We start from the raw sequence: 25,026 nt of genomic DNA on the forward strand, positions 1-25,026 counted from the left end.
ACGGCCCAGTCTGCGTGGCTGGAGAAGGGTGTTCTGCGTCTCGTAGCCTCCCTTGCCGCCCCCCACCCAGGTCTCTATCCCCAGCCAAGGCCTGGCTCCTTCCTGCGCGTCCTCAACCCACCTCATCCGTCCACTGCGTGTTCTGAGGAACCCGAGAGGCCAGAACTCGGGCCTTCGTCACAAGGTCCCCACTGAATCACAGAGCGTGTGGTCAGGATTGTATCTCTGGGCCGTCCTCACAGGTGTCAGCTAAATTCGCTCTGTCTGCCAGAGCAGTTTTCTGTCTCTGAGTCAGACCTGGGGCTTGTTGAGGGGACAGCCAGCGTTTACAGCGAGCTCAGCATGTGTCACGCGTCTGTGCGTGAATCCGAGTCCTCTCAAAAACTCAGTGGTCTGTCGTTTGTAGAAATGAGAAAGCTCATGCATTCAGCAAACTATTGGAGAGTGTCCCAGGTGCATTAATAAGCATGGTGCTAAGCATTGGAGGCACAGCGGTGAATGAGGGACATAAAAATCCCTGCCTTTCCGGAGCTTGCACACTAGCGGGGGCAGGCGGACCACAGGCAAAACCAAGCAGTAAAAGACACACTAGGGTCCTGGCTGGCGTAGCTCAGTGGATTGGGCGCGGGCTGCGAACCAAAGCGTCGCAGGTTCGATTCCCAGCCAGGGCACATGCCTGGGTTGCAGGCCATGGCCCCCAGCAACCACACATTGATGTTTCTCTCTCTCTTTCTCCCTCCCTTCCCTCTCTAAAAATAAATAAATAAATCTTTTTTAAAAAAAAGACACACTAGGACAGGAGGTAAGGACGACTAGTCAACGAGGCAGGGCGGGGTGAGGGAGGGTGTGACCAGCGTCATTGAGAAGACATTTGAAGGGTCTTGGAGGAACCCCTGTGGTTATCTGGGGCAGGGCATTCCAGGCAGTTGGGCCAGCATGGGCAAAGGCCCTGAGCTGGGAGCATGCCCAGTACCTTCAAGGAACAAGAGCAGACTAGGGTGGCTGGAGCCGAACCCGGGAGGTGGCGCAGTAGGAGATACGGTGTGGAAAGGACCAGAGGCAGAGTGGGGCGAGGGCCGGCTTTTCCTGGGGGAGAGGTAGGGGCGCTGAGAGGAGTGGCGTGAGCTGACTCAGTACGTCCTGAGTCCCAGGCTGCCGGAGAGCAGACAACCGATGAAGGAGGGAGGTGGGGAGACTGGTCCGGAGGCGACCACGACATTGCAGGGGGAGAGAGGATGCTGCGCTGGTCAGGCAGGGGTGATGGAGGTGGTGAAAAGCAGTCAGGTTCTAGAGACCTTTTGAAGATAGGCACGGTGCATGGTGGATGACTCAAGGTTTTGTCCTGAGCCCACGAGAGGGCGGGGAAGGCTTTGGGGGAGTGGGTTTGGGGAGGAGATGAGGAGTTTCAGTTTGGACACATCAAATTTGGGTTCTCCTGCTGTCATTGGGTCTGCAAGGTTGGAGCTCAGTGATTGGCGAAGTCTGACCCGGAGACACTTGGAGAGTCAGCGAGTGGGCAGTGCCTTGGCCAGGGTTTCCCAGAAAACAGAGGGCCCCCGCGCCCTCATTTTGCTCTGTGGAGCAACCCCCGAGGGAGGGAGAGAAGTCAAAAGCAGGGAGAGCCAGCAGGAGGAGGCATTATGGAGCTGACCGCCACCAAACGGAACTGCCGAATGAACAGACTGTGACCCCGAGAAGCCGTGTAAATGAGTCTCAGCACCATTTCTCACTGGGGAGAAAGGGAGAAGAATTTATCCATTGTCTCCTCTTCCCATTGGTTGAAGATTGGCCCCATGGGGGAGTGGCTCCCCGCATTTCTGGGTCGCATGTATAAACGCCTGGGTGCTAACTTGGGGCGATGGTAGTTGGTGGAGGCGAGAGGGGCAGGCGTGGGCAGGCGTGTTTGCAGGGCAGGCCGTGCCGGCATCAGATCACTCGGAGCTGGGACAACAGGCAAGGCCAAGAGGGGAGGTGTAAGTCCAGTGGGACAGGGCCCCCTTCAGGGTGGTGGCCAGCACCATCTCTGCCTCAGAGGATTAGTGGCCCAAGCTGCCTGTCCCTGGTCCACCCCCATTCTGGATTTCCCATATCCGGGTCCAGTGCTGCTGCTGCTGCTCTGGTTATTTCCTGGTGGGGTGATCCCGCCCTTCAGCCCCAGGGGTCTTTGCCTTGGTTGGGCAGTTATCCACTGCCTGTTATCAGTGGGTATGGAGACGCTGTGCTACATCCAAGGGTGTTTTTCCACAAACCCCTGCCAGCCCTGACTCCTTACAGTGACTGGGGTCTATTATCCCCGGCGGTGGGACACCTCTCTTTGCCTGATGATCCACCAAAGATGGGGGCGGCGGGGGGGGCGGTCTTATCTGCAAGTTCGATGGAGCCCTGGGGCCCTATTGTGTGCCCTGGCAGAAGCTTCCTGTCCCCAGGCACTGGAACCTCTAACCGGGCCGTACTGATGTTTGCAGGGACAGGAACAAATTCCGTGAGTGGGTCACTGGGAGTAACGGAGAGGGGGCTTCTACCTCCAACCTCCGCTTCCCGCACCCATGTGTTCCGGCTGGAGGGGACACAGCAGCCTGCCTCGGCTTCCTGGAGCACAGAGCCGCGGGGGCTGGTTCCAGAGCTAAGCCTTTCGGGCTGTGCACCACTTAGGTGCCTCAGTTTTGGGTAAGATCAGTAGACCCTGTAGTCAGACACCCATTGTCCCCAAATGGGTGCCTTGGTGTGAGGCAATGGGAAGCCACCATGTTGCTCTATCAGGTGATCTACAGCCCGCAGACAGAGGTGCAATTTGCACACCATCCAGCTGGCTGGTTGTTGACCACCTCCCCTAGATGTGAAACACAAGACACAAAGGTGTAATCCTCCGTGCCCCCTCCCATCAGTCCTCCTTGGTTCGTCTTCCTACCCTTCCCCCCTTTCTCCCAGACCCCAGTCTTCCAACCTTTTTCTCCAAGGCTCTTGAGCGCCACCCAAGTCACTGGCCACCGCTCAGGAGACTGTGTGTATCTGTTCCTCGGACCGCTCATCCTTCATCACGAATGGCTGGCTGACCGTGCAGCCCACAGCTCCGTCTGTGGGAGGACTGACCTTCCTCCTCGCCCTTCAAGGCCACTCCTGAGAGGGTGTCATAGTAAGAGTGGCAGCTGTCCCTTTATAGCCAGTGCAAACGTACTGCCAAGTTCTAGTCTACTTGCCTCACATCTTTTAACAGCTTCATTGAGATACAATTTATATAAACTAAACTGCGCATTTGAAGCGTACAATTCACTGAGTTTGGGACGTGCGCATCCGAGAAACCATCCCAGACTCATATCCCTTCGTCATCTCTCCTCCAGTCCCATCCTTTTTTTTTTTTACTTTATTTATTTATTTTTAGAGAGAGGGGAAGGGAGGGAGGAAGAGAGGGAGAGAAACATCAATGTGTGGTTGCCTCTCCCATGCCCCCACTAGAGACCTGGCCCGCAACCCAGGCATGTGCCCTGACTGGGAATCGAACCGGCAACCCTTTGGTTTTCAGGCTCTCGCTCAATCCACTGAGCTACCCCCAGCCAGGGCCCATGTGATCTTTCTATCACTATAGACTGGTTTACATCTTCTGAAGTTTTATATAGATGGACATATACAGTATGTACGCTTTTCCACTTGGCACAATTATTTTGAGGTGCATCCAAATTGTCGTGCGTACCAATAGTGTGTATCGTTTTTATTGCTGAGTGTTATCCATTGTATGGATATACCACAGTTTGTTTATTCACCTTTTGACAGGTGTTTGTATTTACAATATAGCTGCTACGAACAGTCGTATGCAAGTCTCCGTATGGACAAATTTATCCCCTCAGATAAATACCTAGGAGTAGAACAATTGGATCATACAGTGGGTGTATGTTTAACTGTTTTTTTTTTTAAACAGCTTTATTGCTTTAATTTACATACTGTAAGATTCACTCATTTTTAATGTGCGATACAATTATTTTAGCAAGTTTACAAAGTTGTGCAGCCATCACCACGATTCAGTTTTAGAACCAATTTTGGGGGTGTCATCACCCCAAAATAATCCCTCCTGCCTATTGCAGTGACTTGCTGTTCCCACCCCAGGCCCTGGGGACCATTAATATATTTTCTGTCTCTATAGATGGGCCTTTTCTGGACATTTTATATAAATGGAATCACACAATCTGAGGTCTGTGTGTCTGGCTTCTTTTCACTTAGCGAGACATTTACGAGATTCATCTGTGCGGTGGCAGGGGTCCCTTTGCTCCTCGTTATTGACAGTTTCCGTTGTATGGATGTGCCACATTTAGTTTATCCATTTAGGAGTGGACAAACACTTGAATTGTTTCTATTTTGTGTGTGTGACTGTTACGAATAATGCTGCCAGGGACATTCACGTGCGAGTCTTCACGTGGACACATTTTCATTTCTCTTGGGTAGAGACACCTAGGACTGAATTACCAGGTCGAGAAGGGCATTTATATTGAACTTTTTCAGATACTGCCCAACTGTTGTTCCAACGTTGGCGTGCGACCTGACACTCCCACGTGTAGGTCGTGTGAGCTCCTGCTTCCGCTCTTTCTCGCCAACACCTGCTACAGTGTCTTTAAGTTTTCATACCACAGTTTTAGACATGTAGTAATGTGGTGGTATCTCATGATGGTTTTTAGTTTACATTTGCCAAATGCTGGGACGTCTCTCTCCGGTAAAAGACAGATCGCGGCACTACCACTTCCAAACACTAAAAAAAAGGGACAATGCTCGGTGGCTTTTTCTGCGTCTATTGAGAAGGCTTTTCTTCGTTAATTTGGGAATTATACTGATTGATTTAAAAATGTTCTGGGCAAGTTCCTTCTCCCATGGGCTCGGTTTTTTTTTTTTTTTCCTGTAAAACGGGACAGTGAAACCACACCTCAAAGCACATTTATGAGGCCGGCATGCACTGGCATACGGAAGATACCTGGCGCATAGTAGGCACTCCATATAAATTCATTCGTATTTTACAGACTGTATTCACATCTTACCCTGCCTCTCCCTTCTCAAGGTATGGACTCCTCTTCATTTTAACCTGCCTCCCAGTGCTTAGTCCAATGTCTCTTAGCACAAAGGAGGTATAATAGGTACTTGAAAGTATGAAAAAATAGGGCGCCAGTCGCCGCCTACCCCACTCGCCCAGGTTACCCAAAAGCTGCATCCCACTGATTAGGAGCAGCATCAGGTAACAAACTCTGAAACGGCGTTCTTCAAACCAGGCCTAGCTCCCGGCTCCGTCCTCCGTCCTGACCAATCAGAGCCCGCCTCTTTCCGAAAAAATAATTGACCTCGGAAGTTGACCAATCAGCTGTTAAATAACGCTGTCAGTCCCGCCCCAACGTTGAAACTGCCGCGTCTGAACGCAGAGTTACGCTCTCAAGCGCCTCTCCTCATCTGACCAATCAGGGAAGCCAGGTTGGGCTCCGCCCCCGACTGGCGTTACTTGGTGTGGGCCCGACGCAAATCCAGACTGTACGGGGGGCGGCCGGGCGCGGATTGGGGGTCTTCTGTGCTGTAAGTGTTCGGGTGGCGGGGCCGGGGGTGGGGGTGGGGCTCGACGGGGGATCCCGCGGGTGTCCGCGCGTGTGTCCCCGCGTAGGGTTCGGGGGCAGCGATGGGAAAGATGGATTTTACTCCAGGTGCCGAGTGTACTGAGTGTCCCTGTCTCCGGGGTCCCGCCCCCGCCGGCCTGCCTCTTGCTGCCCCAGGATCTTTCACGCGTTGCCTTCCCGTTGCATTTGCGCAGTTTTTAGCTTTCCAGACCTGTTGCAGGCCGATCTCTTTAACCCCGTGCGGAAACGGAGACCCTTGGTACGGCCTAGAGTCTCCGGTCAGATGAGGGCGGATCTGGCTGTTTGGCCCCGCTTCCGTACAACAGACCCCCCCACCCCCAGAGTCGTCCGTTCTGGCTGCTTCTCCTTCCCCGCGGGGCGTGCATCAGGGTTGGGGTGTTCGGTGGATGTCCGGCTTCTCTCTGTGTTGGCCCCAGCAGCCAGGCGCTGAGGAGCCCCTCACCCACGGTGTGGGCGGTTCACAAGTGTGGAGTGTGGGTGGGAAGGCAGGGGCAGGGTGTCCCACAGTGGACCCAGGGTTCAAAAGGGAGAGTGAATGTTGAGGGAGACTTTCTGGTTCCGGGGGCTGCGGGGGCGGGGGGGGGGGAGCGGTTCTGCGCTTGGGGATCCGAGGGAAGTGGGAAGCCCGCCCCCTAGCCTGCAGAAACTCCTTCCAGGGGCATCTGTGGATCCCGGAGCCTGGATCCCTGGGGGTGTGCGCGGGCAAAGGCTGGGAGTGGGAGGAGGCAGCTTTCCAGGGAAAGGCTGGAGTCACCATGAATCCTGGAGCCAGATAACGGGTTCAAATCCTGGCTTTGCCACTTAACTGGCTGTGTGACTTGGAGCAAGTTTCTTAACTTCTCTGAACTTTGGTGTCTTCATTTGTAAAAAGAAAGGGAAGCAGGAAGGGTGGGCAGGAGAGAGGCAAGAGTCCCTTCAGAAGCCTGGTTTGCATTGGATTCACAGGTTATAATACTCTACATTGGTAGAATTGTCCTGATTGTTTTGTGTAAGTTAAACTGGTCTAGTTTCTTAGTTTGGGTGGTTGAAGGAGGGGCGGAGCTCTTCTGGCACGTGTGGACGCACACCCTGGCCAGACTGGTAATAGTGGACGCACGCTGCGTGCTCGCTGTGTGCCAGGAACTGTGCTGAGATTTAGCACACGTGCGCTTGTTTACTGCTTACCAGGTAGATATTGTCATCATCTCTTTTTGGCAGATAAGGAAACTGAGGCAAGGAGAGTTAGCTAACTTGTTGAGGCTGCTCAGGGAGTATCAGAGTCCACAGGATTCGAACCCAGGCCTCTGGCTCCACAGGGCAGCCTCCTGAGCCCTGTGTCATGTTGCTTTGACTTCACATAGCAGAGGTGGGCCTGGAACGCAGCCCCGGGGGCACCGGACAGCCCAGGAGTCAGCAACATCCGCTGTGGGACGCCGGACGATATGCCCGGGATGGAGGAGACCAGGGACTTGGCGCAGCTGCGGCAGCTCAACCTGGAGCTCCTGAGGCAGCTGTGGGCTGGGCAGGACGCCGTGCAGCGGTCTGTGGCCAAGGCAGCCGCAGAGGTGGGTGTCCGCCTTGGGAGCTCCCAGGGGACAAGGGGGGCTGCTAACCCTCCAGCCGGAATCCAGGTTTCCAGGTCATCTTGCGCGGCACGCCCATTTATTGCTGATGGGAAGACTGAGGTCCGGTGATGGTGGGATGCAGAGGCTGGAACAGGCATGCGGGCCCGGGCCTTTATGCCTAGTGTATACCTGCCGGGTGACCTGGCCTCTCTGTTCTAGTCAAGCCGGGACTGCAGAAGCAGCTACAACTCAGAGGTACCATCGTCCCAAGAGAAATTCTCAATGGCCCTGAGAGCCTCCTGCCCACGGGATGCCAGCCAACGTGACTCCTGCGATATGTCCTCTCCTGGCGGGGCCAGCTCGGGGGTGACCTCTCTCCCACCCCCCAAATGCCGACACCAGGAGTCCCTGAGCCCCCTGAGGCCCTGCTCGGCACCATTGGGGGCCACCTCAGACTCAAATGGCCCAGAGCGTTCAGCAGAGCTGGAGGCCCCTGCCTCGTGGTCCATCTCGGGTCAGCAGAGCAAACTGCCCAAGGTAACTTGGGGGAGCGGGGCATCCGTCCATAGGTGCTTCCCTGAACTGCAGCGCCCCTGTCTGACAGGCGCACCCATGGGTGGCCTCCCTTGCAAGGTGAGAGGCTGTCCCGGAGGTACTATGGGGTGTGTCCAGCTGCGCCCGAGTGCTGGGAAAGCAGCAGTGGTTGGTGTCTCAGACCGCACTTTGGGAAGAAGGTGATGAGCCCCATTGTACAGATGGGAAGGCCAAGGCTCAGCGGCCACACTTACTTAAAGTCACGCGTGAGCTCAGGTGGAAAGCTTTGTCTTTCAGCTCTCGAGCCCTTAGCTGAGCCCTGGGGCCCGTGTCTGTGTAAGTTAAGACATGGCCCCTCTCCTTCCCCTAAGCTGGGGCCTCATTTGGGCTGGGCCCACTGGCCTGACCCTGCCTTCTTCACCTCATCAGCCAAGAGTGACCTTCAGCAAGGAGTCTTCGGTGCCTGAGGAGAGCTGGCGCTTCAGACCCTACCTGGGCTACGACTGGATTGCAGGTGCGGCCCGCCCTGAGCACACACCTGGCCCCGGGGTGGCGGGTGGAAGCCCCGCATACCTCCCTGAGCCCGCACCTGCCGTGCTGCGGTGCGTGTCGGCCGGCCCGCCCTCCTAGGCGAGCACCTCCTGCACCTGTGTCCTCTGTCAGCGCCCGGCACAGTGACAGGCACAGAGTCGGCACTCAGCGAGTGCTCGCCTGACTCCCCTGTTTCTACCTCTGGCTGACCCCGCTCCTCTGAGCCCCAGACTTGGATACCTGGCCGACTTCTCGGTGTGGCACAGTAGGGGTCTCAGGTTACTTTCACATCCAAAGTCGAGGTCGTGATCTTCTCCCCATCTGTGGTCTCTCCTGCTTTGTAAATGGCATCTCTAGGCACCCAGTAATTGGACAAAACATAACCTCGAGGACCATCTTGATTTCATTTCTCCTTTTCACATACTGCTCCTCCAGCCCCTTAGCACAGCCCGCCAGCCCTGCCCTTCCACACACTTCCAGCATCCGACTGCTTCTCTCCCAGGTGCCCCCTCCCCTTACAGGAGCCAGGGGGCGCTTCTGTACACATACATGGCCGGTCTGATGCGCCACTCCTTGTCCCCAAGTCCTCTGCTGGCTTCTCAGTCTCATCTCCTCCCCTCTCATCGCTCACTCCCCTCCAGCCACTTGCACCTCTAGGCCGTTCCTCAGGGCCTTTGCACTTCTGCCCCAGGGCCTTTGCACTTGCTGTGCCTTCTGCCTGGGGTGTCTGCATGGCTCCCTCCCTCCTTGCAGCCTCTGCCCAGGGCTCGCCCCCTCAGGGAAGCCTCCCCGGCGCCCTCGTGCTACCGGGCTGGGTTCCCTGGCTCTGCTCTCTCCTACATGGTGGGAGGTGTCGTCATTCAGTGTTGTGTCACACGTTTCCTTGGTGATCGGTTTGTGGCCACCGCATTAGTACGTAAGCCTCACGAGCGCAGGGGCTTCGTCTAGTTCACTGCTCCTTCCCCAACACTGTCTGGCCCATGGCGAGGGCTCTGCAAAGCATTTTTTGCCTGGACAATGGGACATGCGTCCGGGTAGATGGACCCTGAAACGAAACCAGCGCTGTCAGTGAGTGGAGGGTCCCTCTCAGGTTCATGAGGCCTGGTGGGGGCACAGCAGGTGGCGGGGTGCCGGCACTGAGTGTCTCCTCGGCCTCGGCCCCTGTGCTTTGCCCACGTCAGGGTCTCTGGACAACAGCTCGCCCGTGAGCGGCGAGCCCGAGGACTTCTTCTCGAGGCTGCAGGAGTTCAGAGAAGCCAACAAGGAGGAGTGCATCCACAGTGACCCCGAGTGAGTAGGGGCCGGCGGGCGGCGGGCGGGCGGCTCGGGGGCGCTGTCGCCAGCCAGCTCACTGCCCTCGCTCTGCAGCGTCGGGCTCCCGGGCCTGTGGGAGAGCGCGGTCGCCGAGGAAGACCACGAATGTGAGCGGGGACCCTTGCTGAGGCCGCGGGGGCCTGGGGAGGCAGCTGGGGTACTGGGGAGGCAGGGGGAGGGCCGGGCCCTGGGAGGGCAGGAGGTGAGGATTAGGGTCGGCCCTGGGTCATCCCGCCTCCCCGTGCCCCCGCAGCCTTCGTTTCCTTCCCAGCCGCCTCAGTTCCCATGTGCCCCCCATTCCCACACCCTCTTCTCTGCACACGTGTGGCTGGTTGGGGGGGGGGGGTTCTAGCTTAGTCACGTGAGCACACAAGTCTGTGCTATAGGCATGCACACACAGCGTGTACTATGTACGTGCGCCTGCATGTGAGGGGTTGTGTGAATGCGTATGTGTCTGTCCTGTGTGAGTGATTACAGATATAGGCATGTGCATATGTGCTCACTAATGTGGCGGGAGCCACCTGTTTCACACCTGCAGCTGTGACATTTCCACATATGAAGGTGCTGGCTGGTGTGTGGGTGTGTGCACGTGTCGTGCTTGAATGGAAGTGCATGTTCTGTGTTTTGTGTGTGAGCACAAGTCCGTGTACATGCTGTGTGTGTACGTGTGTACACACCTGTGAGTGGGGGCCGGGGAGCGTGGAGGGCTTGGCGGGCCCATGTGGTTGGGGGTGGCGAGGGGCCCCGGGACCCAGGATCCCGGGCTGAGGGGGTGCTGCTGCTTCTCGTGGGCCTCACAGGTGTGTACTGTTACCGTGTCAACCGGCGCCTGTTTCTGGTGCCTTGGGATCCCGGCACCCCCTGCCGTCTGTGCAGGATACCACGGGACCAGCAGGGCCCCAAGACCCTGGCGGACCCAGCGCAGGTCAGGTGAGTGGCCAGAGCAGGCAGGACACTCGGGGGCAGCTGTGAGGGCAGCAGGAGCTGGGGAGGGAATCGGTCTGGGGTCCGCTGGTTTTCGGAGGGAAGGGAGGGCCCGGGGCCGTGGCTTTGCCCCCACTGCCACTCCTGCCACCCCTGCCCAGGGTGAGCATCCCAGCGTCCATCCTGGACCCCCCGCACCGGCACCGCATCCACCGGCGGAAGAGCCTTGATGCCTGCGACTCACTGGCCCTGCCCCGGGTGAGCAGCTGTGCAGGGCCGGGGTGGGGGTGGGGGTGGGGGTGGGGCTGCCCGTCTGGCCCAGGTCCCCAGATGGCGCCCGAGGCCTAGACAGGGCAGGGACTGAGCCAAGGCCCCTCAGCGAGGCCGAGCTCAAGCAGGATGAGTGCTCGGGTCTCCAGAGGTCAGGCCGGGCCGCTTCTACGGCCCGTGCTCTGCGTGTGCCCTGGGGAAGGGGGCACCCCACCCCCTCCCTGGTGTCCAGGAGAAGTGACCGCCCACATGTTGGCATAAATCGGTGCCATTTATTAAGGTCTTGTGTGCTACATGCGCAGTCCCTGGAAGGGTCATTCCAGGGGACCCCACCGCAGCTGGTGCAGGCTCTGCTGCTGTCCCATTTCACAGATGAGGACACTGAGGCAGAGGGGAGGTGACTTGTCCAAGGTCAGCTCAGTGGAAGAGCTAGGATTTGAACCCAGGTCTTTATGCTTCCATAGTGCTTCCCATAGTGTCCTTTGTGTCTCCTGGGTAGGACAGGGGTCATTGCGTGCCCCAGTCACTCCCAGTCGAGGAGGGGGGAGCTGGGCCTGGGGGAAGGAGAAGGGATGCCAAGGAAAGTGGGTTTGCTTAGCTGTAAAATGGGCACAAGATACCGTCCTCAGGTTTGTGTGGGGACATGGAGCAGTTCAGGGGACCGATACCTGTTGGGCGCGGGGCAGAGGCCGACACCCAGGAAGCGCCCCATCAGGGTCCACGGCCTTCCCTCCGCCCGTCTCTGGTCAGGCCCGGGCGTGGGTCAGCAGGGTTGGGAAAGGGGTCCCAGTGGGTGGACACAGGCCCCTGTCCCGGGGAGCCTTGGTCTGCAGGGGACACCGGGACTGGGGAGAGCTGTGTCCCATGCCGGGCGCCTGAAGCCCTCGCCCTCCACAGCACTGCCTGCGGGGCTGGGACATTGTCCCTCCGAGGTCCCAGAGAAGCTCCGCCCTCAAGAGCCTGGACCTCTGGTCCTGCGTTGCCTCTGAGGCCCAGCCCCAGAAGCCGTCGGCGGACCCTCACCACCCGGTATGGTCTGGGGGGCAGATGACAGGGACGGCAGGGTCCCGGGGCGGGGTTGGGGTGTCTCCCCACAGAGACCCACTCCGTTTTCCCGGCCCTCACCCAGAGCGCCCTTGCAGGCTCCTGCACTTTCCGCTGGCTGCCCCGTCCACCCAAGCAGGACGCTGACTCTGAGACCCAGAAGGAGATGAGGCTGGGACTGGGGTGACCTGCCCCCAGTGTGGCCCCCTCTGACACCACCTCCTTTACCGGCCAGGCCATGCCACTGCGGGTTCCACCCCCCACCCTGATCTGGTCAGAGCCCTAGGTGCCCCGGCCCTGCACCCCCGGCTGCAGCCCTGAGAACTGGCCGCTTGGAGGAAGACAGCGGCCCTGCCGTCGCGTCCGGCCTCGCCCTTCTGCCCGGGCGCCCATGCTGGGAGCCCACCCGGCCTCACCTGGAGGTGGCCCTGGCCCCACCCTCCTAGGTCGGGCAGGTGGGTCTCCTTCCCAGGTTCAGAAAGGGGTCCTTGGGTGGGAGGAGGTAAGGCCATTCTGTGACACGCTCGGAAATAAAGCTCAGTGTACCTGCAGCTCCAGGTTCCCGCGTGTGCCGTGTCTGTCCTGCTGATGCCCGCAGGGCCCAGCAGCTGCGCTGGCCTCAGCCTCGTGTCCCCTCCCCCGGGGAGAGACACCTCTGACAGCCTGTGCTGGGTGGGGTGGATCCGGTACCCTGAGCGTGGCTCTGTGCAGCTCCCAGCTGTGGGTGGATGGGCCCCCAGGGATTGAGCGGGGGCAGTTTTTAGGCTGAGGTCAAGGTCAGCGTTAAAAAGCCGTCTCAACAGATGGCTTGGGGTCTCAGGCTGTCCCCTCTAGATGAGGCTGAAGTGGCAGTGGGGAGCGGGCGAGTGCCCCCCTTGGTCCTCAACACTGGGCTCCACTCCTAGAGGGTCTCCCTTGAAGTCCCCGGGCCGTCTGGCTCCCCCTCCCCCTGGAGCCCGACCCTGGAAGCTGTAGGTGAGTCGGAGGGGAGGTTGACAGAGAGCCCGGATCTCCCTCCTAGATTATTTCCCTCCACAGGTTGGAAGAGAAGAAATCCCTGTTTTTTCTAAGATAAAAAGGGGGAACTGGAGCCCAGAGAAAGCTCGTTGGTGTTTCCTGAGGTTTCTCAGTCTAGAGGGGTGGGTCTGGGGCTGTGGTCTCTGTGGTTCCCACCCAGAGCTTGTGAAACCCTTTCTCTTCCCGTTGTGCACGGCACGTGTGTTCGTCAGGATAAGCGAGGTCACGCTGCAGCAGCTGCCGAGCCCCCAGACCCCAGCGGTTTGACGTCAAGCCTTGTCCCTTGCTCACGTGCGCACACTGCCTTTCCGTCACGGGTCCCACGGGGCCCCTGCTTTTGGCGTTGTCTCTTGGGGATCGAGGCCAGTGGAGGCTCCCCCCTGAGGGATGTTGCCTGTTGCTTCTTAGGACAAACAGGTCACTCCTGCTTATGGTTCATCGGCCAGAGCTGGTCACTTGGGCCCCCCCGACAGTGTGGGTTTGGGACGTGGAAGGGGTTTCTGGGATTCTTGGTGAGCATTACTGTGCTCCCTGCCCTGTGACCTGACTCCCACCAGCCCTGTCCACGTGGGGCCCAAGCCCAGGGCGGCAGAGGCCCCCGGCCAAGGGAGAAGCACCCAGATTGTTGCCTGAAGTCTCCTCACTCTCTGGGGCCTCAGCCTCAGCTTCCTCAGTAGCCGGGCGGGGAAGGGGACGGATGGTGGGGCTCAGGGCCCCTCCACGGGCTCTCCAATTCGAGTGCCTGTGCGCTCCCCACTGTGTGTCTGTGGGCAGAGGCACCCGCAGGCCATGGTTCGCTGCTTGCTTCCAGCACCCGAAGAAACGAAGTCTTTTCCACATGGAATTTTTAAAAATTTATTTTTAATTGTGTGAAATTGAGCATTTTTGTATGTGCAATTGAAGGGCATTAAGTGTATCCACCTGGTTGTAGGGTCATCACCACCAACCATCTCCAGAATTATTTTCATCTTGCAAAACTGGAACTTCAGTCCTGGCTGGTGTGGCTCGGTGGATTGAGTGCTGGCCTGTGAACCAAAGGGTTGCCGGTTCAATTCCCAGTCAGGGCACACGTCTGGGTTGCAGGCCAGGTCCCCCGCTGGGGGCGTGTGAGAGGCAACTGATCTGTGTTTCCGTCTCTCCCTTCTCTTTCTAAAAATAAATAAAATCTTTTGAAAAGAAAAGCCCCGGAACTTCGTAGCCATCAAATGACAACTGCCCCCTCTGCCCCCAGCCCCTGTCAGCCATAACCTCTGTGTCTGTGAACTTGACTGCTCCAAGGACCTCACGTGAGGTGTGTCCTACCGAGGGTATTTTTCTTGTGACTGGCTTACGTCGTTTAGCAGAATGTCCTCAAGGTTTATTTATGTTGTAAAGTGTCAGAATTTCTTTTTTAAGGCTGAATAGTATTTCGTCGCACGGATCCACCACATCTTGTTCATCCATGACGGACGCTGGGGTGGCTTCCACCTTCTGGTCACAGGGGCGATGCTGCGTGAACGGGGGTGGACACGTGTCCGTCGGAGCCCCTGCCCTCGGTTCTTTGGGTTAGACAACCAGAAGCGGAGTTGCTGGATCGTGTGGTAATTCTGTTTTCAGTCTTTGGAGGAACCACAGTAAGTCCTCACTTAATGTCTGAGCTAGGTTCTGCAACTTTAAGAGAAGTAGAAGGAAACCAGTTTTACCACAGGCTAATCGATGCAGACGAGAGATAAGTTCCCGTGGCATCTCATCGACGTTATGAATGAAACAACCTCATTTGAGGACCTGCTGAACGGCATGGCAGCGGCCGCACTTGATGTTCCGACGGGGGGAGGGGGGGTCCCAGTGTCACCAACACCCTCACCAACACTTACCTGCCGCTGGCTCCGTAACAGCCGTGTTGGTGCGGGGGGTCTCATTGCTGTTCAGGTTTGCATTTCCCCGGCGGTTAGTGATGCTGAGAATCTCTCCGTGAGCTTCTGGGCTATTCACATGTCGTCTTTGGAGAGAGGTGTCTACTGAAGCCCCCGTTTGAATAGGGCCTCATCCCACATGTCATTTTAAGTCAGCCTGTGTGAGTCAGTGGTTATGTTAGAAATTCTAACAAAATTAGAATTCCTGGTAAAAAAAAATTTGTTAGTCATTCTTTGGCCAGAGGATGAAGAGAATCTGGAAGCTTGTCGGACAAAAACAACAGAACTTACAGCTGAGGTTAGCTTTTAAGCTCAGCTGACACGGAACAAGATCAAAGTTTCTTTCCCATGAAAGTCCAGACTCCATTAGACCTCCAGGCGCGGTGGCTTTCTCTGGAAGGACGGTTCTGAGAAGTTAGCAAGTTTCTGGCCTGTCTGCTGTTACTCAGTTCTGTGTGCAGGAAGCCACAGCCCGAGGTCTCCAGGCCTCACCAGACCCGTGATGCCAGTGACCGAGACTCGCGTGTGCCACCAGGAAGGTGCCGCAGCCCCGACGCACCGGCGGGCCGAGTGCGGGTGCTGACCTCAGAGATGTTCAAGTGGGGAAGGTGCCCCGGCCGGGGCCTCAGTTGGTTGGAGCACCGTCCCTTGCACCAGAAGTCTGTGGGTTCCATTCCCTATCTGGGCACATACCTAGGTCGTGAGTTCGATACCCACCCAGGGCGCATACAGGAACGCAACCAGTCAATGTTACTCACATCGATATTTCTCTCTTCCTTCCTCTGTCAAACCAGTGGATATGTCCTAAGGCGAGGATTAAAATGTGGAAGGATTCACATCTCAGAATTAATGAGACGTAAAAGGTCTTAAGCCTAAGACCTCTGGTCTTGGTGTGACTGATTCTGGGCCCCGCACACCCCTGCTCGCCCCTCCTTGGGGCCGCCCGGGACAGCCGGCTGGAGTGGGGACACAGCCACTGCCCCAGGGCCTTGGCGGCTGCTCTGCGCGCAAGCGCTGCAGGGAGGTGCCAGAGAACTGGGCCCCTGGCTCTGTCCTGCCCACCCGCCTCTCCAGAGCCACCTCGTTGGACTGCTTCAGCCTGGGGGCAAGGCCCGAGGCCCCGAGAGTGAAGGTCACAGGCAGAGAGGCCCCCAGACAGCCTCATGCGTCCAGCAGAACTTCACTCTGCCTGCACCTGCCTGTCCCAGCTGTCCCTGAACTGTCCCCACTGCTTTTCCAGGTGCCCGCAAGCCGCTCCCGGTTCTTCTGGGCCCTTCCCTCCCTCTCGCTTGGGATTGTGGGAATCTCTTCCTGTGTCCCGCCTTCACCCCCTGCAGCTCCGACTCACCTTCCTCATCTCAGCCAATGTCTCTCCTTTCCAGAGGCCCCCCTGAACCCCCGAGCCCTGATGCCCCCCCACCCCGTCGCACCCCGCACCTCCCTGCTCTTCTCCCTCTCCGCCCTTCCATGTTACTACGTTACCAATTGTGAGGCCCACCGCTTAGCGCCTCCCCTGCCAGAACCTCAGCTCCGTGACAGCGGAGATGGTGCAGTGTGTTCCTGGAGGTTTTTCCTCGCTTCCTCGAACGCAGTGGCCGAGCTGCCTCAGGATCTGGCCTTCTCCCCGAGCCTGATTTCCCGCCCGCGCCGGGAAGCTGGTGCATGCGCGGGAGGCTCTAATTTCTCTGAACTGGAGCAGCCTCGTGGCCTGGCGCACAGCCCAGGACACCGTACATGTTCCCCTCCTTCGGATGGACAGTGCTCTTCCCCTTTTGTCCCGTCCTGCTATGTAGCATAAATCCCCAGGGCCAAAGGCAAGATCGCCCCCCCCCCCCTTCCGGAACGGGCGGATGTCTCGTGTTTGGCACGTAGAAACAAGAGCAGGGGATCTGCTTCTCTGCTGCCTGTATCACAGCCCAGAAACAGGGCCTGCACAGGTCGCCCGTTCGTTCATTCACTCACGCGTATATAGCCAGCTCCTGCAGCGTGCCAGGTGCTGTCCTAGGTGACAACAGTGACAACAGGGGCCTGTCCCCACGGAGCCCCATGCTAGTGCTGGGACACAGACTGGAACAAGTAAACACGTGAGGGGGTGCTCAGTGTTGGGGAGGGGCCTGGCCACCGCTCCCCTCTCCCACTCCTCGCCCCCACGTGCCTCACCGTGGGGAAGAGAAAACCTCCTTTCTCTGGTTCTTATTCAGCCTGCTGGCTCCCGCAGCCCCCAGACCCACCCACACGGCTCCCTCTCCCTCCCACCAAACTCCCCCCCAGGCCTCAGCATCCGTGCCCACTCCTCACAGGCCTTCCCTGACCTCACAGACCTGAGGGTCTGACAGGGGAGCTGCGGCACCCTGAGTCTGAGGCCCTGCCTCTGCTCACCCATCGTACCCTCTGTCCCACTCAACGGTGAGGTCCCGGGGCAGGAACCGAGCCTCCCTCGTCCTCAGCTCCATCCTAGTGTAGCACGTGGCAGGCGGGAGGTGTCCAACGAAGAGACACTGGATAAATGATTCAGGGGCCGGGCCCCCGGCTCTTGGAAAGTGAGAGGCCACACGGCCCCGGGGCCTGACGTGAGTGTCTCCCAGGAACTCGGCACCAGTAGGCCACGGCTGCTCTGGCTGTCACTGGTGTTCAGGACACCATGGGGAGTTGGCTTCCTGGGAGGAGAGGTCGGGAGTGACAGGGGACAGCTGTGGCACTTCCATCCTGGGAACTCCTACACCTGTCATCAGCTGTGAGCCCCAGGCCCCTGCGTGCAGACCGGTGCTGTGTGGGGAGCGACGGACACTAGCTGGCCTCCCAGAGACCCTTCCAGCTTCCCTAGGAGCAGCTCCTGATGGTCACCCGGGGGGGGCGACACTCCCTGGAGGGGTGAGTGGCCACGGCCCTGATTTCTCCATCCTCACGGAGGTGGGCCCTGCACGGCCCAGGGGAAAAAAACACAACAAGGCGCTTTCCAGGTGCGCTGTTTCCCCAGGTGCCGTTTGCATGTAGTGTTCTGCTGAGCACTGACAGCGCTCTGGTGCAATGAGAGTCCTATTCGGCGCCTGCCTCAGTGCTGGGCTTGCCCCGAGCTCCCTGGCCCAAGTGGGGAGTCGCATCAGAAGTCTGATTCGGTAGGGGGCTATGGAGCATGGCTTCAAAAGATCAGGGTTCAGTGCAAACCCCCCACATGGTCTGGCTGCTTCCCAACTGCAGTCTCGGGCCTGTTGCCCAACCCTCTGTCGCTGGGCTTGTCATCCGTGAAGGGTGGGTGAGGGCTCCCGGGAGAGGAGAGCAGGAGCCGCGGCAGGGCCCCCCATGGGCCGGCCCCAGGAAGAGGGTGATAAGTGATAAGGCATCACGGTTGTCATCAACAATTCCTGTCCTCACCCCACCCCATCATACCTGCCCTCTCTGAATTCACTGTTTCCTGCTGACACCTTTCCTGGGGAGACAAGGGGGCACAGGAAACGGAGCATCGGTATCAGGCAAATGGGTATAAAGGCTCGCTGCTCTCTCCCAGCTCCCTGGCTGGGGTGGGGGCGGTTGCCAGGAGCCACGGCCAGGAACAGTGTGGCCTCCTCAGGGCCGCAGTGCCCGTCCAGGTCCTTGGGGGCGTGAGGGAGAGCAGCTGAGGCTGTGCAGGAAGTCGCGGCAGAAACCCCAGCCTCACTGTACCATGGGTGGCTGGTGGGAGTGGCATGAGGTTGGGTTTCAGTGACTGGGCGCCGGAGGGTGGCTTAGGTGGCCTGTGGGGACATCCCCTTGCCGTGGCACCAGGCTCAGCCCTGACCACGGTAATCTCAGGTCCGCTTTGTCTGCGGCTGCGGTGGCTGGACTTTTCTCTCCGCCCCCAGGAGCCCCCAGCACAGCCTCGGAAACGCAACAGAGACCCCTCGGCCCCGCTCCCGCCCCACAGGACCGCAGGGGCTGGAGCGCTCTGGGGCTCAGCTCCTGCGGCAGCGAGACTCTCCAGGCCAGCTGGGGCTGGGGCATGATCGGGTCTCTGCCAGAAGAGAAGGAGAAGGGGGGGCGCTTTGAGAACTTTCCAGATCTCAGATCAGGTGGGGGAGATACTTCCTGCTTCCAGGGCCGGCGGCAGGGCCAGGGATGGGGGCCGTGGTCAGAAAACCCCAGCCCAGAGGGAGACCCAGCTGCCCCTCCTTCCCACTCCCAACACATTCTGATAAACTTCCCCTGGCTTTTCTTGGCAGGGTCTGGTGGGAAAGGGAGAAGCAGCATGAAGGAAACCTCCCTGAGGTCCCCGCTGTGGGGCTGGTGCCAGCTGTGTGGCCAGAGCACTGGACCTGGAGCCGCGGGTCCAGGGTTCAGGGCGAGTCAGTGGGCCTCTCTGAACCTCGGTTTCCTCATCTGTAAAATGGAGACATAATGTTACTTATTTATAGGGGTGTTTTGAGAGTTAAATGAACTGATCAGGTAATGGAATGCTTAAGGCAGTAGCTGGCGCTTAGTGCTTAGCAAGTGTGAGATGTTTACTGTTTGGGAACAAGGGCCCACGTGGGTCCTGTGGGTACTGCGCTGTGTTTGGGGAGCGCCCCCCACCTGGTCTGGAGCAGTGAGGAATGAGGGGGGTGGCGTTCTAGGCCGTCTCTCCAGTGAGTGACTGATTGCAGCCTCTGCCCCAGTGTCCCTGCTGGAGAGGAGCCCTGCTGGGCTGGGGGGGTCAGGGGCTGGAAACCACCGGGGCCCGCCGGGAATCCTCGGGTTCCAACTCTGTGTGTGTGTGTGGGGAGGGGGGTGACATCGTGGGCCACGGCCTGGGGAGACAGCGTGGGGCTCACGCAGGCCTCCCTCTGTCCCCCTCCTTCACAGGGAAGCCTCTCTCGTGGTCGCTCCAACCTTTCCCTGGGCCCCTTGCTGGGCCACATGCACCCCCTGTCCCCTGGCCCCCTCTGCCCCCCAGGCCACCGTGCCAGCCTTCATCCTCCCCTGTCCCTCGTCCAGGGCCAGGAGGGTGGGCAGGGCAGGGACTCTCTGAGCTCAGGGACAGGCGCCGGCTCCTCGGGGTGCTCAGAGGGCTTGGTGGCCTCCAGCCCTGGGACGGGCCAGCGGCATTCCTGTGGCCCTGTGGCCAGGACGCCAGGATGGGGTCGCCCTGAAACACATGTCCCCTCAGAACCTCGGAATGTGACCTTGTTGGGAATAAGGGTCTTTGCAGACAGAGGCATGGGACCGCTTCTCCCTCCGAGCCTCGGAGGGACCCAACCCTGCCGACACCCTGACTCCGGACTTCGAGCTCTGGAGCTGTGAGATAGTGCCAACTTGCAAAATTTTGTTGAAGCATTGCAAAATTCCTGTTAAAGTCGTAGCCCGAGTAACCCCAGAATGTAATGGTATTGAGAGAAGGGGTTTAAAACAGTGACTAGTTTAAAACGAGGTGTCTGTAATCCAGTGTGGCTGGCGTCTGTATAGAAAGGGGACATTTGGACTCAGACGCGCACATACAGAGTGGAGGGACATGTGAGGACACGGCAAGCCAGACCGTGGCCACCTGCCAGCCCAGGAGAGAGGCCTCGGGAGCCACCCACCTGCGGGCACCGTGCTCTCGGACTTCCGGCCTCCGGGCCTGTTAGAAGGTAACTTTCTGCTTCAGCTGCTCAGTGTGTGGTCCTGCCTCTGCGGCGGCGGCCGGAGCAGACCGATACACCCTTCGGGCCAGAAAATTCCGTGGGTGGCTTGAGGAGGTGGAGGGAAGCTGGGGGAAGGGAACCTGTACAGCCAGTCCCTCTGCCTCTCCATCAGAACCCCAAAACTGTCCTGGCCTGGGCCTTGTTTTTTCCTTACTGTAAATGTGGGTCGCCTTCCCGTCCGCACCAGCCTCACCTGGAGGGCATGTGGAGGACACGTGAGGGATGCGTGGAGGACACGTGGAGGAGAGGAGCTCTGGGGCAGACGGGTGGGGCGGGCAGCAGGCAGGCCTGGGGGCAGGGCTACCACCCACACCTTTCTCTGCCCCCCACCCTCCACCAGACTGGGACTCAGCTGCTGCCCCCCACTCAGACACCAAACTGGGACTCTTGGTGTCTGGTCAGCCCAGCATCTGATGCATTTTGGGCTTGGACAGTGCTAGGGGTTCATTTGCCCCCAGAGCAGGTATCACTGGTCCCGATAATAACCAGGCAGATGTGTGTGGCCCTGGCAGGGCACCAGGCGCTTAGTCTAAGGGTTCTGCTTCTTTCTGAACTCCTCATGTCCTCAGAACCACCCTGCGAGGGACGGTTACCAGTGCCATTTTACAGATGGAGAAGCTGAGACACAGAGAGGTTAAGTGGCTTGCCGGAGGCCACACAGCTAACGTGTGACCAGGCCACTGTGAACTCCGGTGTCCACGCGCCATGCGTCCTCCACGGCAGGTGTCCCGGTGTTTCTTTCCTCCTGGGGCTGGCTTTGCACCGGGCTCCTGGTTTCCCGGGGAGGCAGCTCACGGGGGAGCAGCGCAGAGCCTGGGCCTGCCCGTGGCCCCCACACCGGGGAGCACCGGCCGTCACCTCCCCGCCCTGAGCTTTATCTACCTCCTTCCCCTGGCCGCGGCGTGGCCGCCCAGGCCGCTTTGGAGCCGGGCGGATCCTTGATGCTGGGCCGACCACACTATCCTCACATACGCGCACATGTCCACACCTTTACACTTGCAGCCACGAGGACACACACGCTCTCCCACGCTTGCGTGCACACAATCTCTCGCACACACACCCGTGTACACACCCCCTCACACACTCAGGTGCACACGCGTGATCCCGCGGGCACATGCCCGCTCTCTCACACACGCTCACACGCTGTGGGCACACAGCCTCACGCACAGCCTCACGCACAGCCTCACGCCCACCCTCACGTGTGTGTGTGTGCGCACACGTACACACACAGGCACGTGCTGCAGGAGCTCCTGGCGTTGTCACGGTGGCCCCCGCACTTAGTCATTCTCCAACCCACCGGGCCGTGCGTCTTTCGTGGAAGCCGATGTTTGGCTTTTCTGCTATGAGATCTTCTCACTCAGTTTCTCTGTCTCGCTTTTCACTCTGACTGGGAAGGATTTTTTTTCGGTCTCTCTCTCTCTCTTGCGGTTTTGACAGTGCCAGCGGCTGTAGCCCCGATCCCACACCTCCCGGGGCCACCGCCTGCCTCTTCGAGGTGCCCACTGTGCCCGGAGGGGCCTGGGGCTGCCCTGCCTGTCAGCCCTGTCACTGCCCCACCCTCGCAAAACGGAAGGCGGAGAGGAAGGATGTGTGAGGGCGAGAAGTGACGTCACAGCAGGGGCCGGGGCCGTGGACAGCCCCCAGGACCCCGACACTAGGCCATTCAGCCTCCCCAGCTGGGAGTTCCTGTGGGCGACTCACCAAGGGCTTGGGGAAGAGAAGATGCTGGTTTTACAGCTGCGGGCGCCGGTGTGGGGGTGGGGGCGCGGGGGGCCTGACCCAGATGAGCTGCCCCTCCCCCACCGTCGCACTTGGGGGCTCCGGCTGGCCTTCCACCCCCTTCCCCAAGCCCAGCCTTGCCTTCTGCTGGCAGAGCCGCTCTGGGCTGGGGGATCCCTGGGGGACAGCGGCCTCTTCCTGCTTCTAGACTTTTCAGACACCAAGCCCCAGGACTCCCCTCTTCCTTTCGAAGTCACGTGGCGGTGGGGGAGGGGCACAGGGGAGCGTGTTAGTCCCTGGGCCAGCGGGACACAGTGCTCTTTCTGTTTTTTTTTTCTGTTGTGACACTGGACAATTCCTCTCTCAACTCCATTTTGTATCTATAAATTGGCTACTGTAACGCCTACCTCGTCAGATGGGGGGAAAATACACAAGCCTGTGCAGGTAAGACTGTTAGAGACTGAACCGTGTCCCCAAAGTCCCTATGTCGAAGCTCCAAACCCCAATGTGACTGTATTAGGAGGCAGGCCTTTTAAAAGGGCAATTAAGGTTAAGTGAGGTAGTAAGGGTGGGGACCTAATCCAATAGGCCCCGTCCTTACAAAAAGAGGAAAGGAGCCCTGGCTGGTATAGCTCAGTGGGCTGAGCGCAGGCTGCGAACCAAGGGGTTGCCGGTTCGATTCCCAGTCAGGACCCATGCCTGGGTTACGGGACAGGTCCTCAGTGGGGGCATGTGAGAGGCAACCATACATTGATGTTTCTCTCCCTCTCTTTCTCCCTCCCTTCCTTCTCTCTAAAAATAAGTAAATAAAATCTTAAAAAAACAAACTTACCTTTAAAAAAAAATAGAGGAAAGTCTGGGTAAGCACCTGAAGTCTGGGTAAGTACCTGGAGAAGGCGGCCCTCTGCCAGCCCGGGGAGAAGAAGCTAAAGCTCCCTGGCTGGCATAGCTCAGTGGACTGAGCGCGGGCTGTGAACCAAAGTGTCACAGGTTCGATTCCCAGTCAGGGCACATGCCTGGGTTGCAGGCCACGGCCCCCAGCAACCACACATTGATGTTTCTCTCTCTCTCTCTCTTTCTCCCTCCCTTCCCTCTCTAAAAATAAATAAATAAAATCTTAAAAAAAAAAGAAGCTAAAGCTGCCGGCACGTTGATCTTGGACTTCCAGCCCCCAGAACCGGGAAAAGGAAGCTTCTGTTGTGGAAGCTGCCCAGTCTTTGCCGTTTCGTCACAGCGGCGGGAGCCGTCCCGCACCAGAGCTAGTGCGGCGGCCCCCAGCACGCACACGTGCAGGAGCTGCTGGCGCGTGCTCACTGGGGAGAGAGCTCTCCCTGGTGTCTCCACATGCCTTACGTCAGCTTTCATCCTGGACGGAAACTGTGCCTGCCTGTGGGGCAGGGAACAGATTTATTTACCTCCCAGGATGGATGGTGGGGTCTTCCCCCACCCCCCACGGAGGTGGGCTTCCAGTCGGGGGCCATGTAGTCAACGTCCTCGGGCAAAGCTCTGGCCGGCAGCCTTAGGAGATTGGGGCTCCCCTAAACAGGGGCCCAGCTCACCTGCATCATGAACGTGTGACAAGCCAGACTAGTTGCTTGACAATTAGTATTATTAAGCCAGGATGGCTATGTTCGTTAAATGAACACATACTTATTGTGCCGAGGGCTGGGGCAGAAAGCACCGAAGAAATAGACAAAAACCCCTCTCCTGTTTGTGCGGCGGGACCCTGCGTAGGTGGCTGCAGATTCAGAACAGCCCCCCGATCCCTGCGTGTGTGGCCGTTGGGCAGCGAGCGCTCGAGAGCTTCCTGTGGGCCCAGCAGGAGGCTAAGTTTATCGCCCTCAGCCTTTGCACACCTGTGTGCAGTGGGCCACACGGAGGCCCGGGGCGGTTTTAACCAGTCGCTCCAAGGGCTACCTGGGGGGGTGGCAGGTGGGATTTGAACCCAGCTGTGCCTGACTTTCCAAGTGCTTTTGCTGTGGAAACACCCCCATCGAGACCTCCAGGCACATTCGGAGGCTTGTCTTTCTCTTTGACTTTGGAAGCCCGGAGACCCGGAACAGGGTTTTCTGTGTGCAGTTCCCTCTCCTCTGAGCCCTGGGGGAGGCGGTGGGACCAGCTGATTCGAGGAAAAGCTGCTCCGCCCTGAGCTTTTGCAGGGTGAGCTCCCTCCACCAGGGGGGCCCTGGGGGCTGAGGTCGGCCTGACCTGGTCATTCTGAAATCAGGGGCCCCTCCCGGGAGGGGTGCAGGCCAAGGAGCGCTACAGGGCAGGCTCAAACTGGGGGCTTGAGATGACTCATCCGCGGCTATTTATTACCCATCTCCATTTCTCGGTCTGATTGGGCTGCTCCAGGGCCAAGCCTCCCTCCTCCTGGGTGCTGAGTAAGCAGCCCCCACCATCCTGCCCACCTCTGGCCTCCTGGGGCACGTTCTCTCCTCGCCTTCAACAACACTCGCCCCCTTGGGGCTGCTGGAAGTTCCCTCCTCCCGTTGCATTCATCAGGATCTTCCCGCCTGTCCTTTCTCCCCAGCCCCCTCTGCCTTCAGGCCTCAGCTCATCGGTCACCTCCTCAGGGAAGCCCTCCCTGACCACCCCACCCACCCTACCGCAATCTGGTCGGGTGGCCTTTGTCCCGTGCTTCTGCAAAATCTGCCCTGCCTCCCAACAGTCACGCTCAGGTCACCGGTGGGTAATTAATGGCCCCATTTTCCCATCTCAGCTGCAGGCAACTCCCATCCATCTGGTTTCCCAGGCCCAAACCCCTAAGTTGTTCTTGAGGCCTCTGTGAGCAAATCCTGTCCATTGCACCTTTGAAGTTCACCCAGATCCCGCCCTCCCCCACCGCTCCCTCCTGCTCTGACAGGCCGTGACCTCTGCCCCGGCGCGGCAGGTGGGGGGTTGCTTCTCCACGCACAGCTCCCCAGTGGTCCCCATTGTAGCTACCTCTGCGCCCTTCCACCCAGCACGCCCCACCTGCCTTCTCTTCCCTGAGCTCCTCTGC

General features: G+C 58.8%; 1 protein-coding gene and 1 long non-coding RNA gene across 7 annotated transcripts; one reads left to right on the forward strand and one right to left on the reverse strand.

The window, feature by feature from the left end:
* Positions 1–5,453: 5,453 nt before the first annotated feature.
* On the forward strand, positions 5,454–12,329 carry LOC123831871 (migration and invasion inhibitory protein). 4 transcript variants are annotated; one of them, XM_045859158.1, is made up of 10 exons: positions 5,454–5,541; positions 6,944–7,144; positions 7,364–7,681; positions 8,108–8,192; positions 9,391–9,499; positions 9,578–9,630; positions 10,324–10,453; positions 10,609–10,705; positions 11,615–11,746; positions 11,847–12,329. In XM_045859158.1, the coding sequence occupies exons 2-10, from the start codon at positions 7,022–7,024 to the stop codon at positions 11,946–11,948; spliced, it is 1,149 nt and encodes a 382-aa protein (XP_045715114.1). In that variant the 5' UTR covers positions 5,454–5,541; positions 6,944–7,021; the 3' UTR covers positions 11,949–12,329. The 4 variants fall into 4 exon arrangements, with proteins under 4 accessions (XP_045715114.1, XP_045715116.1, XP_045715117.1 ...); XM_045859160.1 differs by having other exon boundaries at positions 11,860–12,329; XM_045859161.1 differs by having other exon boundaries at positions 11,997–12,329.
* A 996-nt stretch (positions 12,330–13,325) lies between these two features.
* Positions 13,326–16,552, reverse strand: LOC123832066. Of its 3 annotated transcripts, none has more exons than XR_006788000.1 (4): positions 16,153–16,552; positions 15,429–15,474; positions 14,632–14,827; positions 13,326–14,428 (listed from the first exon to the last, which is right to left on the reverse strand). It is a non-coding gene; the product is annotated as an uncharacterized LOC123832066 (long non-coding RNA). The 3 variants fall into 3 exon arrangements; XR_006787999.1 differs by having other exon boundaries at positions 16,169–16,550; XR_006788001.1 differs by lacking the exon at positions 15,429–15,474 and having other exon boundaries at positions 16,153–16,546.
* Between the last annotated feature and the right edge of the window lie 8,474 nt (positions 16,553–25,026).

This window comes from Phyllostomus hastatus, unplaced genomic scaffold (assembly GCF_019186645.2).
Source record: "Phyllostomus hastatus isolate PE091 unplaced genomic scaffold, TTU_PhHast_1.1 phas_scaffold_182, whole genome shotgun sequence".
NCBI classification, from domain to species: Eukaryota; Metazoa; Chordata; class Mammalia; order Chiroptera; family Phyllostomidae; genus Phyllostomus; species Phyllostomus hastatus.

Coding starts and splice junctions, on each gene's coding strand:
- LOC123831871 (XM_045859158.1), top strand. CDS start 7,022: ATGCCCGGGATGGAGGAGACCAGGGACTTGGCGCAGCTGCGGCAGCTC. Junction 9,500..9,577: donor TGCATCCACAGTGACCCCGA/GTGAGTAGGGGC, acceptor CTCGCTCTGCAG/CGTCGGGCTCCCGGGCCTGT. Junction 10,454..10,608: donor GCGGACCCAGCGCAGGTCAG/GTGAGTGGCCAG, acceptor ACCCCTGCCCAG/GGTGAGCATCCCAGCGTCCA.